The 17805-nt window shown below is 45.8% G+C and overlaps 1 protein-coding gene across 1 annotated transcript in view; it reads right to left on the minus strand.

Annotated features, from left to right (window-relative positions):
- The window catches only part of dclk2a (doublecortin-like kinase 2a), a 476915-nt gene that overhangs the window by 363606 nt on the left and 95504 nt on the right, over positions 1-17805 (minus strand). Inside the window, exon 2 of the mRNA XM_068041163.1 lies at positions 13202-13533. Coding sequence (XP_067897264.1) covers positions 13202-13533 — 332 coding nt within the window. The remainder of the gene's footprint in view (positions 1-13201; positions 13534-17805) is intronic.

Genomic DNA, 17805 nt, shown 5'->3' on the forward strand with positions numbered 1-17805 from the left:
CTTAGTGCCATTCCCCTGCCTTCTTCCCGTAACCCCACACATTTCCTGTTCAGATCACAGTCTAATTGCCTTCTGAACGCTTCAATTGAACCTACCTCCACCACCCTCTGCAGTGCATTTCATACCTTAACCACTTGCTGCGTCAAAAAGATTTTCTTCGTGTCACTTTTGCTTCTTTTACCAATTATTTTAAATCTGCTCTCATTCTCGATCCTTTCATGAGTGGCAACAGTTTCTCTCTACTCTGTCCAGACCCCTCATGATTTTGAATATCTCGATCAAATCACCTCTCAGCCTTCTCTTCTTCAGAGAAAACAGTCCTAACTTCTTCAATCTATCTTCATAACTGAAGTTCCTTATTCCTGGAACCATTCTCCTGGATCTTTTTTGCACTCTCTCCAATGCCTTCACATCCTTCCTGAAGTGTGCCACCCAGAACTGGACGCAATACTCCAGCTGAAGCTGAACTAGTGTCTTATACAAGTTCAAATAACCTCTTTACTCTTGTACTCTATGCCCCTATTAATAAAGTTCAGGATACTGTATGCTTTATTAACCACTCTCATAACCTGTTCTGCCACCTTCAATGACTTATGCACATATACACCTAGCTCCTACACTCCTTTAAAATCGTGCCCTTTATTTTACATTGTCTCTCCTTGTTTTTCCTACCAAAATGAAGCACTTCACATTTCCCAACATGAAACATTAAGCGTCTTAAAGGAAGTAAGAGTGATAGAGAGGCGGAGAGATTCAGGGAGGGAATTCTAGAGCTTTGTGTCTCAGCAACTGAATGCACGACCACTAATGGAGGAGTAATTAAAATTATGGATACTCAAGAGGCCAGAATTGGGTGAGCACAGATTTCTGGGAGGCTTGTACAGCTAGAGGAGGGAGCGGCGAAGGAAAGGAGGAATTTGAAAACAAGGGCTGGAATTTTACCTTCATCGGACGGGAGCAGTCCACCAACCAAAAAGTCGGTGGCAATCCAGTCTCCGCCTGGCCTTGGGATCCAGACCACATTTTATGGTCCTCAGGCCCTTATTGGTCAGAGGTGGGACTTCCACCTCATTGAGGCAGGATGTCTCGCCGAATGATCAATCAGCAGGCCAGCAGCTCTCTGTCCCAGCAATGCCACTAGAAGCGGTGGCCACTGCTGGGATTGCAACCCAGCAGAAGACTGACGTTGTCGGGGAGCCCCGTAGAACGGGTAAGTTTTTGGGGCCTCGTCAGTGGCAATCGGTCGGGCCCCGGTGAGGCAAGGGGGGGGGGGGGGGGTCGATTGGGGGGACGGGTGTCATGTTGGGCATTCAGGGTGGTTGGTGCATCGGGACTGGCCCTCCATTGGGCACACAGTGCCGAACCAGGAGGGGCCTCCCCCAGACTATCAGAGAGCCACCTGCTTTTAACAGGCAGCTTTTCTCGGGCCTGGGCCGCCTGCTTGCCAATGGTAAAATCCCCGTGGTGGCAAGCAGAGGCCCTTAAGTGGCCGTTAACTGGTGGCGGAAGCAGGTTGGGAAGGGCTCCCAGAGCCTCCCACTCCATTTTAAGCCCCCTCCCGCCACTATCCCACTCTTTGTGGGGGTGTAAAACCCCGGCCAATGATGAGAATTTTAAATTCAAGGTGTTGCTTAATTGGGACATAATGTTGGTCAGTGAGCACAGGGATGATAGGTGAATGGGATTTGGTGCAAGTTAGGACATGGACAGTGGAGATTTAACACATTGTTTTAACATAGTAAAACATCCCAAGGCACTCACTATCCATAAGGCTGTAGGTTGCTTTTTAAATGGAGTCCTCTATCACACATTGTTAGAACTACTTTCTTTGTTATTATGGTTCATTGAAAATGTGCCTCAGAACAGTAAACATTTATATGCAAAAAATAATTGACAGTGCTTTATTATCACAGATTGCATTTATTTTACAAAAGCACTTAAAAGTTCCTGGTCTCAAAATTCCACACCATTTGTGGTAGTTCTCCAGCATAAAATCAGGGCAAGTATTTTTTCTGGACAGCAAATTTGAGCAGAAGCTGAACTGCCCTATTTCCTGACATGATTTGGCCACACCGATGACCCAGCTCCCCAGTTCCCTGCATCTAATTAAAGTGCATGTAAATGAAGGCCAATGCACTGGCAACCTGAATTTCAAGGTTTTCACTCACCACGTACGTGGAGTAAGTCAGATTAAGAAATATACAATGCAGATGTTTCCAAACTCAGCTGACACTGGTGGAAGTGATGAATTTTTGAGGCAGAGGACTGGTGGAAATTAGTCTAACAATGACTGCAGCTGGGAATGATAATTTCCAGTGATTCTTTTTTGGCATTCAGCCTGGACAGTCTTGAACTGGATTCTGACTATCACCCCCCACAGGGAGCAGGTGTGGCATTCCTTATAGACATCATGGAGGAGGAGCAGGAAAGGATGAAGGAAATGGGAGCCAGGCAGTATTTAAAGAGGATGTACTCCACAACATATTACTGCCACAACTCAGAAGAATTTACAGATGACAGAGAACTTACTAAAATCTTAGTGAAGAGATGTGTATTAGAACAGAGCACTTCACCAAAGTAGTAATATGGAAGCAGTGCCAGAAAATGCTTCTATATTGAGTCAAGTGATTTTGTTCTGTTTGTTAAAACAGGGTAGACACACATGGTTAATCCCAGTATTCCCTTGACAGCAATTAGCTGTTGTGTCTAGCATAAAACATTTAATGAAAATAGTGCTTTGGCACTCAAAAGCCAAAAAGAGAGAGATTCAGAGAACTGGAGCTAGAGGCAGAACCATGCATAGGACAGACAAAGAGGGGGAACTAATTGGGCAGTGACTTCTATGGCGCAGTGCAGGAGACACTAGCCTGAATGCCTGATTTACCTTGGAAGAGTAATATTTTTCTGACAATTTATAGGTTTGAGCAGAAAATAATTAGCAGATTGACAGATAATTAAGGCAGATATTCCAAATTAAAAACACCATAACAGAAGACATGCAGAAATTTGTGGTGCTTGGTAAGGACAAAAGGTTCAGTCTCTAACAGGTTTAACTGCATTCTGCAGCAAATCATTAAGTATGTAACACAATCATAACTCAACATCAAGGAAGAAATCTCTAGAATCTGGAACTTACTGCTGCTGAAGAAAATCCCCGATGACATCAGCATTCTTTGAGGATTTCCTGCAGCTTAAACTCCTGTCTGAATAATATTTATTTTAAAGCACAAGTAACAAATTGAAACTAGAAGGTCTTCATTTAACATTTATGAAAAGTGCAATCCATATGACTTGCCCTTCATAGTCCCTCTGCTGCCTCAGTGTTTTACAAGTCCCTGAAATAAATCAGTGGTTGACTAAGAAGGGCTTGCCTCATCTAAGAGGCACAGCAACCTTTGGAACTGCTTATATCTAATGGCTAATACTTCCTATTTAAAGAATAAATGAATCAATATTATCTCAAGCCCATCTTTGTATGCTGTCTCACAGAAAACTGCCTGAGAATAGGAGATGGGAGCTCATAATGCAGTAAAGTGCACAGATGAACACAATTAACTAATTAGTGCCCAAAGCCAGACAATGTTCAGTGGTGAGCACACAATGTGCACTCGACATTTTGAGGTCAATTGCCAGCACCTACTTTAAAGATAGGATGATTTCTTAAACTAACAGCTCTTTGTCCAAATGCAACAAAAAAGAAGTATTTAGTTACAAACAAAACTCAGGCTGGTAAAGAGCTGTGTGTTTTTAGAAAGGGAAGTAAGCAGCAGGATTTTAAACAGGAAAGGCAGCAGAAAGGAAACCATATGAAATGTGATGTAGAAACATTCTGCAAGGCCTGGTGTGAAACTTGGTATGGGTGACTGCAATGGGAAGAGGATTATAGCCACAGACTTTCAGTACTTATTTTTATTTTATTTAATATTCACCACATGGGTTGAACTGCACAATAAATGGGACCAAGGAATAAAACCCACACTGTGAGGAACCTGTTCCTACTTTCTAAAATATCATGTTATTTAAATCTCCCCCAATCTGCTCTTAATGTACAAGGCTGTACATCTTTGATGACTGCAAATATCCCCATCCTCATTGATGGGGGAGCCCAGCACATCAGTACAAAAGATAAGGCTGAAACATTTGCAACAATCTTCAGCCAGTAGTGCCGAGTGGATGATCCATCTCGGCCTCCTCCTAAAGTCCCCAGCATCACAGTCTTCAGCCAATTTGATTCACTCCATGTGAAGACACTGGATACTGCAAAGGCTATGGGCCCGAACAACATTCCGGCAATAGGACTGAAGACCTGTGCTCCAGAACTTGCCGCACCCATAGCCAAGCTGTTCCAGTACAGTTGCAACACTGGCATCTACCCGGCAATGTGGAAAATTGCCCAGGTATGTCCTGTACACAAAAAGTAGGACAAATCCAACCCAGCCAATTACCGCCCCATCAGTCTACTCTCGATCATCAGTAAAGTGATGGAAGGTGTCATTGACAGTGCTATCAAGCAGCACTTGCTTAGCAATAACCTGCTCAGTGATGCTCAGTTTGGGTTCCACCAGGGCCACTCAGCCCCTGACCTCATTACAGCCTTGGTTCAAACATGGACAAAAGAGCTGAACTCAAGAGATGAGGTGACAGTGACTGCCCTTGACATCAAGGCAGCATGTGACCGAGTATGGCATCAAGGAGCCCGAGCAAAACTGGAATCAATGGGAATCAGGGGGAAAATTCTCTGCTGATTGGAATCGTACCTAGCATAAAGGAAGATGGTTGTGGTTGTTGGAGGTCAATCATCTGAGCTCCAGGACATCACTGCAGGAGTTCCTCAGGGTAGTGTCCTAGGCCCAACCATCTTCAGCTGCTTCATCAATGACCTTCCTTCAATCATTAGGTCAAAAATGGGGATGTTCGCTTATGATTGCACAATGTTCAGCACCATTCGCAACTCCTCAGATACTGAAGCAGTCCGTGTAGAAATGCAGCAAGACCTGGACAGTGTCCAGGCATGGGCTGATAAGTGGCAAGTAATATTTGCGCCACACAAGTGAAAGGCAATGACCAAACAAGAGAGAATCTAACCATCTCCCCTTGACATTCAATGGCACTACGATCGCTGAATCCCCCACTATCAACATCCTGGGGGTTACCATTGACCAGAAACTAAACTGGAGTAGCCGTATAAGTACCATGGCTACAAGAGCAGGTCAGAGGCTAGGATTCCTGCGGTGAGTAATTCACCTCCGGACTCCCCAAAGCCTGTCCACGATCTACAAGGCACAAGTCAGGAGTGTGATGGAATACTCTCCACTTGCCTGGATGGGTGTAGCTCCAACAACACTCAAGAAGCTCGACACCATCTAGGACAAAGCAGCCCGCTTGATTGGCACCCCATCTACAAACATTCACTGCCTCCACCACCGACGTATAGTGGCAACAGTGTGTACCATCTACAAGCAATGCACCAAGGCTCCTTAGACAGCACCTTCCAAACCCACAACCTCTAACACCTAGAAGGACAAGGGCAGCAGTTGCATAGGAACACCACCACCTGCAAGTTCCCCTCCAAGCCACACATCATCCTGACTTGGAACTATATCGCCGTTCCTTCACTGTCACTGGGTGAAAATACTGGAACTCCCTTCCTAACAGCACTGTGGGTATACCTACTCCACACGGACTGCAGCTGTTCAAGAAGGCGGCTCACCACAACCTTCTCAAGGGCAATTAGGGATGGGCAATAAATGCTGTCCTAGCCAGTGATGCTCACATCCCATGAATAAATAAGAAAAAACTACTTACTACATGCAAAGGTAACATCAATATCACACTGAATGCTAGGAATGGGGGTAGAATTTGTGCTAGGTTGTGCTGGTTTTTGCACTGCAATTCAACAACATTGGAGTAACCTTTGCAAAAGACTGGAATTTTAAGTGCGATTTACATTCAATGCAATCAAGTTTCTGTGAACTGTGCTAGTTTCAAACACATTGTATTGGAAGTTGGCCCTGCCCACATAACTGGCCACATCCCAGATCAAATGAATCACCAATTGGTGTTTTTGCTAATTGCATTTGTTTGCAGGCCTTTGAAAAGCTTGTTTTTTTGGGTGAAAGGATGTTAAGGTATGTTTTGAATGTAATTTTTTTCATTATTATGAAACTGACTACAGCACCCTGGCGCAGACATGCTAGGCTGAATGGCCTCCTTCTGTGCCGTAATTTTTCTATAGTTCTATAAATAGCAAATGGTTCTATACATTTTTGAAAGTAATTTGCAGTAATTGAAAATTGGGTTACTCACAGGTGGTGGATTGACACTGTGGTTAAAATACCTTTTTTTGTGATAAATCCACTTTCAGCTGTATTGGAAATCACAAGCCGTTAAATTCAGTGGGACCTCAGCCTTCCCAGTATTTCCAGGTTTTCTGGCTGCTGTCACATGACCCTCCTCCCTTTCAGCTTCCCTACAAATATTGGGGCCAAAGATGGTTGCACCAGTTTAAGCCTAAATGCTTGTTTTATACCTTACATTTGACAAAAACAGGGCACTGCTCCCAAGTTAACTATTTCCTAAACATAGCCCAGCAAGATTCAGTATAATCTACATTTCCTTGGCATGGATTACAAGGTGTGTGTGCTTCTGTACATTTGTTAGTCAAAAGCTGATTTTTTTGCTTGTATTGACCGTGGCAGAAGCCCTCACAGATTATAACCCCGGTTCTTGATACAAGCATTATAGGGTTTCAAAGTGAATGTCTTCTTGGAAGCCAGAAAGTGCACCATTACAAATTCATATGAGACCTTCTCTGAGTTTAACCTCTGAAGAATCAAAGTCATCTTTTGAAAGCCTTAAGAATCACTATGCAATATCTTAGTCTAAGTCAAAAGGTTCTTCCTTTAGAGATCTTAACAGATTGGTTAATGTTGGAGGACTGAAAGATCCCAGGATAACATATCCTTCATCAGTGGCCAATGTCAGGTCTGCTCATATCGTCTTGTTAAGATGTTGAGAGGTGGAATTTTATGCTCTCTCCCGCGGTGGGTTTGGAAACGGGGAGATCATGAAATTGGGTGGGATGGCGGAGCAGCAGGGGGAGGGGGGGGTTTGCTACCACCATCCCGTCTCCGTCGAAATTTAGTCCAGGGTGGAAAGGCCTGTGAACGGCCTTCCTGCCCCGCCACCAATTGCAGCACTTAACTGGGCAATTCACCCCCAATTAAGGGCCTCTTCCCACCACAGCCGCAATTACCAATGCAGTGAGCGGCCATGGTGCCGCACGGGAAGCATGGTAGGAAAAACCATACAGGTTGGTTCCCAGCTCCGGGTGTGGGGTGGGGAGGTCCCTCGTTCGAAGGCACTTAATGCCTGAATGAGGGACCTGACATAAAGAAGGGGGAGGGCCAGCTGACAGCCACCCACCTCCCCTTGCTGCCGAAACCCCTCCCTCCTCCCCCACGACCCCCAACCCGCCAGACTCCTCCCACCCTGACCTACCTGAGGCCTGGCTCCAGCGACGCTCCTCAGCCTCCAGTACGTGCAGCTAGAGCAGCAGCCACCACCTCCACGGTGGCGCTGCACCTGCCGGCCTCTAATTGGCCGGGACTTCCCGCGATGGGGTCCTAAATCCTATGGAAGGCCTGCCGCTGTCCACTTAGGTGCCTGATTGGCACTAATTTCGGTGGGCCTTCCAGAAAAGAGGCAATGCGGGGATTTCGGCGTCAGTTCCCCCTGATATCGACACGCCTGCCGTCGGTATAAAATTCCCCCAAATAGTCAACAGGAGAATTTAATAGACTGCAGTACCTCCTTGACCTTGATCTCAGCACTCACCTGGATCACTATCAAAGTTGAGCCCAAAACAACTACTTCATGCAGTGCTGAAGGTTGAGCAGATGAAAAAAATAAAAATTACCTCAATATTGGTCAAAGACTTATGAGGAGAATCACCATGCATCTTTCCTCATAGCCACCTCAAACTCATATGTAAATACACTTGTTGGAACTGACTAAAATCTATTTCTTTAGGGCTGAGATAAATAGCATTTGTTTGTGAAAATATCTGATGATTTCAATTCACTGTATAATTGATAAAATCCTGAGAAAACAACTGATATTCATTTTTGTTCACTAATAGTGCCCATTGATATAGGACAGAGAGGAATTTGATGCGTATATTAAGCACTTGAACAACACATGACTGAAAGTAGTTCCTGCCCCTAAAGATTTGTCAGGTCATGTGTATAGTTCCTTAGGTAATAAATTGCTGAATGAATCACACACAGTGATTTTTATTATTTTAGTAATGATTTAATAGCTATACATGATACCCTATCACACCAAGATCCACTCCACTTTCATTATGTGCACGTGCCTGCGTTTTTTTCCACAATGAGCCACTAGTCTGATCCCATTCTCCTTCTGGCTCCCCACATCCTTTGAAGATTCTCGTTTTCAAACAATTACTTAATTCCTTTATAGAAGAAGTTATGGAATCTGCTTCAACACAGGTTTGTGGTAAAGAATTCCACATTCAAACTAACCCCTATGTAAAGAATAGTTATTCTGGCACGCATCTTAATTTTGAATGGATTTCCTGTGGCATGAAAATAAATACACAGGAAATCATGTCTACAAACAGAATATACTGAGCTAACCAGTAGCTGTTAAAAAAGTTGTTCTCAGCAATCAAGTGGAGCTGAGGCGTGCAATTTGGTGGCTGGAATTGTATGCTGTCTACAGTAAGTCAGCAACAGTGCCAATGCCATCATTTACAATGGTGCTGCACTCAGCCTGCCTTCCCATCATCTTCCTCTTTGTCAATCACCTCCTCTTTCTCCTCCTCGTCCTGGGGTGCTGCAGATACCCAATCCTCTTAGCCTATCATGTGCATTGCTTTTCTAATGACTAAATTGTGAAGCATGATAATCTTGCTCACTGTGGCTAGACGGTACAGCAGCACCTCTCCAAAGCAGTGCAAACAGCGTTAATAGTGGCATGGGCCTTACTGTATTGCCACTGCTGTGTGCGAGTTCCTGATGGGGCTGCAAAGGGTAGTCTAGTCTTTCAAACACGATTTGTTAATTCTGTGGGGCCCCCCAAATATTTGTGGTGCTCTGGAATGCTGTAGAATGAAAGTGTTATGGGAGTACCTGAGGAAACAAGCTTTTTGCATATAGGATGATGTTTTAGTGGTTATTAATCATTTGCACATTTACGTAGGGGATCCCTTTGCTATTAGTGAAAACATTTGAATTCACCTGTGGAGCTATAATGGTCACACGGGTACTATCCACGATGCCCTGAACTCTCGAAAATCCTGTTAAGTGGAAAAAGTCTTATACTGTCTCCAGTTTCTGGGTCTTTCCACCGGGAAAGTTACCAAGATGTTTCCCTGGCAATCGTGGCATCTGTTACTTGCTTCACACATGTGTGGACAACAGACTGGCTGATAAATCTTGTGGTGATCTGGAAAGAGGCTGTAGTATAAAAAGTTAAAACCATTGTTGTAGTGATTTACAGTCCTCAGCACTTGGACTATCGCTGGTTATCACAGATAGCCACCTATATTGGGCAAACACCACTATTTGTCATCATTAAATGAGTCAATCACAGAGTAACTATTTGTTGTCCCGCATCACGTTGCCCATGAGCTCCGGCATCTCAGCGGTTAGCTACTCAAGGACCACAACGAAGTAGACTGGGTCCCTGGTCCCAATGTTTTTGTACGGCTTTGCCCTTGGAAGGTGAGAACTCTTTTGCACCACAGCACAGTTGTATATCTGTTTATAATGTGCTGCATATATATATTAAGATAAAGCCAACAAGGGATTCAGCCAAAACAAATGTTCATCTGCCAACTTGTGTAAAAAAGGTACCCTTTTTAAATTTCTTGGTTACATCATCCACTATGTATAGTGGCCAAATCACATGGATAATAACACAACCACTATAGGCAGTGGTGACTGTACCAGATCTTGAAGTAGTCTGAAGATTAATCAGCAGTTGGTGGTATAGCTCATTCACTGCCTCTGGTAGAATGGAGGTACCAAAGACAGGACTCTTCAAACATCTCTAGGTTCCACTAGCATGGTCTGGATACTCAGGACCTGGAGTTTTGCTGAGCGGAACACATTGCTCCTGAGGAACCTTTGAAGAAAGTGTGAACTGAAGAATATGCCTTCTTCATTCAGTTTGTGCAGCGCAATTTAAATAACCAATAGGAATACTCTCATTTAACTGCACCTCGTATAGCAGCTGTACAGGCCAAGATGTGTGTCTGCTGCAAAAATGCAGGCTGCAGTGAAATCACCCACAAATAAAAGTGACCTGACATACACAGGATGTATAATTAGGGTTCCCAATCCTCCCACTTTGGGCAGCAGTCTTCCAGAATGAGTGGTTAGTCTCTCATACGCTACTGTTGGTGACTAAGGAGAAACCATCACTGTTGTGCAGTTCATGTAAGCACAGCAAAATGTCACATGATTAAACATTGTTTGAGTGGTGTCACGCGAACACAACACAAGAACACAAGAAATAGGAGCAGGAGCAGGCCTTTCAGCCCTTTGAGCCCACTCCGCCATTCAATGAGATCATGGCTGATCTACTTCAACACCATTTTCCTGCACTATCCCCATAACCCTTGATGTTTTTAATATGTAGAAATCTATCAATCTCAATCTTGAACAAACTCAACGACTGAGTCTCCACAGCCCTCTGGGGCACAGAATTCCAAAAATTCACCACCCTCTGAGTGAAGAGGTTCCTTCTTATTTCAGTCCTAAATGGCCTGCCCCTTATTCTGAGATTGTGTCTCCTGGTTCTAGACACCATAGCCAGGGGAAACATCCTTCCTGCATCAACCCTGTCGAGCCCTGTAAGAATTGTGTCTGTTTGAATGAGATCACCTCTGATTTTTCTAAACTCCAGAGAATAAAGGTCCAGTCTATTTAATCTTTCTTTATACAACAATACTTCCAACCCAGGAATTAGTTTGGTGAACCTTCGTTACACTCCCTCTATGGCAAGTATATCTTTCCTTTGGTAAAGAGACCAAAACTGCACACAATACACCAGGTGCGATCTCACCAAGGCTCCATATAATTGCAGTAAAACAACTTTGCTCCTATACTCAAATCCCCTTGTAATAAAGGCCAACATACCATCTGCCTTCTTAATTGCTTGCTGTACCTGCATGTTAGTTTTCAGTGACTCATGAACAAGGACACCCAAGTCCCTTTGAAATTCAACACTTCCCAGCTTCTCACCATTTAAAAAATACTTTGTATTTCTGTTTTTCCCACCAAAGTGGCTAACCTCACATTTCTCCACATTGTATTCCATCTGCCAAATTTTTGCCCACTTGCTTAGCCTCTCCAAATCCCCTTGAAGTGTCTTTGCATCCTGCTCACAACTCACACTTCCATCTAGTTTTGTATCATCTGCAAACTTGGAAATATTACATTTAATCCCCACATCCAAATCATTGATATAGATTGTGACTAGCTGGGGCCAAAGCACTGATCCTTGCGGTACCCCACTAGTCATAGCTTGCCCATCCGAAAATGACCTATTTATTCCTACTCTCTGTTTCCTGTCCATTAACTGGTTCTCAATCCATGCCAGTATATTGCCCCCAATCCCATGTACTCTAATTTTGTTTACTAACCTCTTGTGTGGGACCTTATCAAAAGCTTTTTGAAAATCTAAATAAACCACATCCACATGATCCCCCTTATCTATTCTGCTAGTTACATCCTCAAAGAAACTCCAAAAGGTTTGGTAAACATGATTTCCCTTTCATAAATCCATGTTGACTCTGCCCAATCCTACCGTTATTTTCCAAGTGTCCTGTTATCACATCCTTTCTTATAGAATCTAGCATTTTCCCTATGACTGATGTTCGGTTAACAGGTCTGTAGTTCCCTGTTTTCTCTCTCCCTCCTTTCTTAAATAGTGGGGTTACATTTGCCACCTTCCAATCTGCAGGAACCATTCCAGAGTCTGTAGAGTTTTGAAAGATGACCACCAATGCATCTACTGTCTCTACAGACACCTCTTTCAACACTCTGGGATGTAGATCATCAGGTCCAGGGGATTTATCTACTTTAAGTCCCATTAATATAAAGATCTTGCAGTTCCTTGTTTACACTAGTCCCTTGATTCTCCATTATTTCTGGGAGGTTTAAGTATTTTCCTCCGTGAAGACAGACACAAAGTATTTGTTTAGTTTCTTTGCCTTTTCCCTATTCCCTATTATAAATTCTCCTGATTCCGCTCGTAAAGGACCCATATTTATCTTTGCTAATCTTTTCCTTTTTATATATATACAGAAGCTTCTACAGTCTGTTTTTATGTTTTTCGCTAGTTTACTCTCGTATTATATTTTCCCTTTCTTAATCTTAAACTTTTCCTTGGTTGAATGCCATGTATTCAAATGTCACATGATCAAGTCTCCAGGAATATGTCAAAGCCAAGTTGGAAACCCTATGTACAATGCAGCTAAGCAGAAAATGCTCAGTAACCAAAAACTGCTCTGAAATCATAAATCACAATTCTATAACAACTTAGCTTTGAAGAGTTCTCGAAAGGGGGCTAAGCTCATTCTCTATAGACATGCCCTTTTTATATGAAGGAGGAGCACATTTCGGGTGTTGCCCCGACAGTTGTCGGGGGGCGTTAATGAGGGTGGGGGGGGATGCGGGGCAGACTGTGGGGTGGCCATTGCCACTGGGGAGTCCCACTGTGGGCCATAGAATGCTCAAATAGGAGGGCCCACCCCACCAAGCCCACAGGGAGAGTGCCAGGGTTTACCAGGCAGTCTCCCCACAAGGTGGAGGGCTGACCCACTGCTGGTAAAATGCCAGAAGCAGAGGGGAGAGGCCCTTATTTTGGCCACTTATGTGGCTCGATTGGTCTCTGGGCAGGAGGGCATCCTCCAGCTTCCTTGCTGTTGGTAAAATGGCATGGCGGGGGGAAGACAATGGACACTCCATTTCTACGCCTTCCCTCACCATATATGACCACCCCCACCCCCCGAAACACCTGAAATTTAGGCAAAATGGCAGTCATGTACCAGTCATGGGTTTACAAAGCCTAACCATGGCTGTTGCACAAATGTGAACATCTGACATTCTTATTCTGTATAAAGGCTGTATGATCAAGGACTCAGATCAGAGAAGTTGTTTTTTCCTACCTGCTTTCCATCAAGTGTGTACAGCCTTCTGACTGCTCCAGAATCTAACTTTATGGCATCTGTGATGTCATTTAACACCTGTTCGAATGAATGAGCCGTCTTCTTATTTAGAAGAATCCTGACAGCTTTCCGTGGTTTTACGCCACTGCGGATAACAGTCACCAGTTTGGGCCTAATAAAATCCTTGGTTTCTTTTCCTTCACCTCTTGATGTCAACGATGAGAGAGAGCGGGACGTTCCTGCCTTGATATTGACTGACCAGTTTGGATTGACGTTCTTGGCATAGTCTACTTTACGGAATGGCTCATTGGATGCACAAACATAGCTTTCACCTGTTAAAAAAAGGACACTCTTTTAAAGCAAAAATTCAGTTTCCTAAGAAATGTATTCTTGATTTTACTTTTACAACATCCATAGTGAAACTGGGTACTCATTACAACATATAAATTATGTCTCGAGGTTTTCACTGAAAAGACATTTTTAAGTGTATATATTAAATATTATGGATCTTTTCACATTCTGAGTTACATTACTGTATCTAGTTATTTGTCTGAAGAAAATCAGTGAAATACTTAAATACATGCAGCAGATTAATTTTTATTGCAGGACATAGTAGCTTTTCTCTTCATAAAGCCTGGGGAATATGGCTGTAAGAATTGTCACATGGTGTAAGTTACAAATATTATGAAAAGGTTAAATTTAACATACTGTCTGAACTATATAACTACATTTATAACGTATACCACATGACAACTGCTAACTCTGTATTTGTGGTAATAAATTGCTTGTGGTTCCCTTGAAAATGAGCATGGATAAAGACACATAACAGTAGCCAGAGTGCACAATTTAAATTAGTTCAATGTGAAATAATAAAAAGGTGGATATCAAGATTAAACAAAAGAAGAAGAATAATTAATAAAGACGTGGAAGTGAAGGAGGGAATCATTTTACATTATTTCCTGGGATCGCTAGTTGATTCATGGCCTCAATTTAAGAAGGCAGGCTAAATGTCAATCTAGGAAACAAGCAAAAGCTAACCAACAATTTCAAAACAACTAAAACAACCCCATAAAAGCAGACACAACTCCTAAAAAGCTGACACAACTTATACTGCAGATGCTGGAAACCTGAAATAAAAACAGAAAATACTGGAAATACTCAGCAGGTAAGGCAACATCTCTGGAGCGAGAAACCGAATTAATTGGCTGAATTTTATTTGGAGTCAGCAGGTCCCAGCATCGGGACCGAAAGTGGGTGTGACATCCGTTGGGGCGATGAGCGGCTGACTGGGTGATGCCGCAGAAGCTCCAGGTGCCATATTGAAAGGGCTGACAGCCCTGTCTGCCTGCTACTTGGAATAATACAGCCCCTACCTGACTGTTGCCTGGAGTAACACAGTCCCTGCCTGACTGTGGCCTGGAGTAACACAGCCCCTGCCTGACTGCTGCCTGGAGTAATACAGCACCTGCCTGACTGCTGCCCGCAGTAATACAGCACCTGCCTGACTCCTGCCTGGAGTAAAACAGCCCTTACCTGACTGCTGCCTGGAGTAATACAAAACCTGCCTGACTGCTGCCTGGAGTAAAACAGCACCTGCCTGACTGCTGCCTGGAGTAATACAGCACCTGCCTGACTGCTGCCTGGAGTAAAACAGCACCTGCCTGACTGCTGCCTGGAGTAATACAGCACCTGCCTGACTGCTGCCTGGAGTTATACAGCCCCTGCCTGACTGCTGCCTGGAGTAATACAGCACCTGCCTGACTGTAGCCTGGAGTAACACAGCCCCTGCCTGACTGCTGCCTGGAGTAACACAGCCCCTGCCTGACTGCTGCCTGGAGTAATACAGCCCCTGCCTGACTGCTGCCTGGAGTAATACAGCACCTGCCTGACTGTAGCCTGGAGTAACACAGCCCCTGCCTGACTGCTGCCTGGAGTAACACAGCCCCTGCCTGACTGCTGCCTGGAGTAATATAGCACCTGCCTGACTGCTGCCTGGAGTAATACAGCCCCTGCCTGACTGCTGCCCGCAGTAATTCAGCACCTGCCTGACTTGCTGCCTGGAGTAAAACAGCACCTGCCTGACTGCTGCCTGTAGTAATACAGCACCTGCCTGACTGTTGCCTGGAGTAATACAGCCCCTGCCTGACTGCTGCCTGCAGTAATACAGCACCTGCCTGACTGCTGCCTGGAGTAATACAGCACCTGCCTGACGGCTGCCTGGAGTAATACAGCCCCTGCCTGACTGCTGCCTGCAGTAATACAGCACCTGCCTGACTGCCGCCTGGAGTAAAACAGCACCTGCCTGACTGCTGCCTGGAGTAATACAGCCCCTACCTGACTGCTGCCTGGAGTAATACAGCACCTGCCTGACTGCTGCCTGGAGTAATACAGCCCCTACCTGACTGCTGCCTGGAGTAATACAGCACCTGCCTCACTGCTGCCTGGAGTAATACAGCCCCTACCTGACTGCTGCCTGGAGTAATACAGCACCTGCCTGACTGCTGCCTGGAGTAAAACAGCACCTGCCTGACTGCTGCCTGCAGTAATACAGAACCTGCCTGACTGCTGCCTGGAGTAATACAGCCCCTGCCTGACTGCTGGCTGGAGTAATACAGCCCCTACCTGACTGCTGCCTGGAGTAATACAGCCCCTGCCTGACTGCTGCCTGCAGTAATACAGCACCTGCCTGACTGCTGCCTGGAGTAATACAGCACCTGCCTGACGGCTGCCTGGAGTAATACAGCCCCTGCCTGACTGCTGCCTGCAGTAATACAGCACCTGCCTGACTGCCGCCTGGAGTAAAACAGCACCTGCCTGACTGCTGCCTGCAGTAATACAGCACCTACCTGACTGCTGCCTGGAGTAATACAGCCCCTACCTGACTGCTGCCTGGAGTAATACAGCACCTGCCTGACTGCTGCCTGGAGTAATACAGCCCCTACCTGACTGCTGCCTGGAGTAATACAGCACCTGCCTCACTGCTGCCTGGAGTAATACAGCCCCTACCTGACTGCTGCCTGGAGTAATACAGCACCTGCCTGACTGCTGCCTGGAGTAAAACAGCACCTGCCTGACTGCTGCCTGCAGTAATACAGAACGTGCCTGACTGCTGCCTGGAGTAATACAGCCCCTGCCTGACTGCTGGCTGGAGTAATACAGCCCCTACCTGACTGCTGCCTGGAGTAATACAGCCCCTGCCTGACTGCTGGCTGGAGTAATACAGCCCCTACCTGACTGCTGCCTGGAGTAATACAATCCCTGCCTGACTGCTGGCTGGAGTAATACAGCCCCTACCTGACTGCTGCCTGGAGTAATACAGCCCCTACCTGACTGCTGCCTGCAGTAATACAGTACCTGCCTGACTGCTGCCTGGAGTAATACAGCACCTGCCTGACTGCTGCCTGGAGTAAAACAGCACCTGCCTGACGGCTGCCTGGAGTAAAACAGCCCCTACCTGACTGCTGCCTGGAGTAATACAGCACCTGCCTGACTGCTGCCTGGAGTAATACAGCCCCTGCCTGACTGCTGCCTGGAGTAATACAGCACCTGCCTGACTGCTGCCTGGAGTAATACAGCCCCTGCCTGACTGCTGCCTGCAGTAATACAGCACCTGCCTGACTGCTGCCTGGAGTAATACAGCCCCTGCCTGACTGCTGCCTGGAGTAATACAGCACCTGCCTGACTGCTGCCTGGAGTAATACAGCCCCTGCCTAACTGCTGCCTGCAGTAATACAGCACCTGCCTGACTGCTGCCTGGAGTAATACAGCACCTGCCTGACTGCTGCCTGCAGTAATACAGCAACTGCCTGACTGCTGCCTGCAGTAAAACAGCACCTGCCTGACTGCTGCCTGGAGTAATACAGCAACTGCCTGACTGCTGCCTGCAGTAATACAGCACCTGCCTGACTGCTGCCTGCAGTAAAACAGCACCTGCCTGACTGCTGCCTGGAGTAAAACAGCACCTGCCTGACTGCTGCCTGGAGTAATACAGCCCCTACCTGACTGCTGCCTGGAGTAATACAGCACCTGCCTGACTGCTGCCTGCAGTAAAACAGCACCTGCCTGACTGCTGCCTGGAGTAAAACAGCAACTGCCTGACGGCTGCCTGGAGTAATACAGCACCTGCCTGACTGCTGCCTGCAGTAATACAGCCCCTACCTGACTGTTGCCTGGAGTAATACAGCACCTGCCTGACTGCTGCCTGCAGTAAAACAGCAACTGCCTGACGGCTGCCTGGAGTAATACAGCACCTGCCTGACTGCTGCCTGCAGTAATACTGCACCTGCCTGACTGCTGCCTGGAGTAATACAGCCCCTACCTGACTGCTGCCTGGAGTAATACAGCACCTGCCTGACTGCTGCCTGCAGTAATACAGCACCTGCCTGACTGCTGCCTGGAGTAATACAGCCCCTACCTGACTGCTGCCTGGAGTAATACAGCCCCTGCCTGACTGCTGCCTGGAGTAAAACAGCACCTGCCTGACTGCTGCCTGGAGTAAAACAGCACCTGCCTGACTGCTGCCTGCAGTAATACAGCACCTGCCTGACTGCTGCCTGGAGTAATACAGCACCTGCCTGACGGCTGCCTGGAGTAAAACAGCCCCT

The sequence above is a fragment of the Heterodontus francisci genome, chromosome 1 (genome assembly GCF_036365525.1).
Source record: "Heterodontus francisci isolate sHetFra1 chromosome 1, sHetFra1.hap1, whole genome shotgun sequence".
Lineage (NCBI taxonomy): Eukaryota > Metazoa > Chordata > Chondrichthyes > Heterodontiformes > Heterodontidae > Heterodontus > Heterodontus francisci.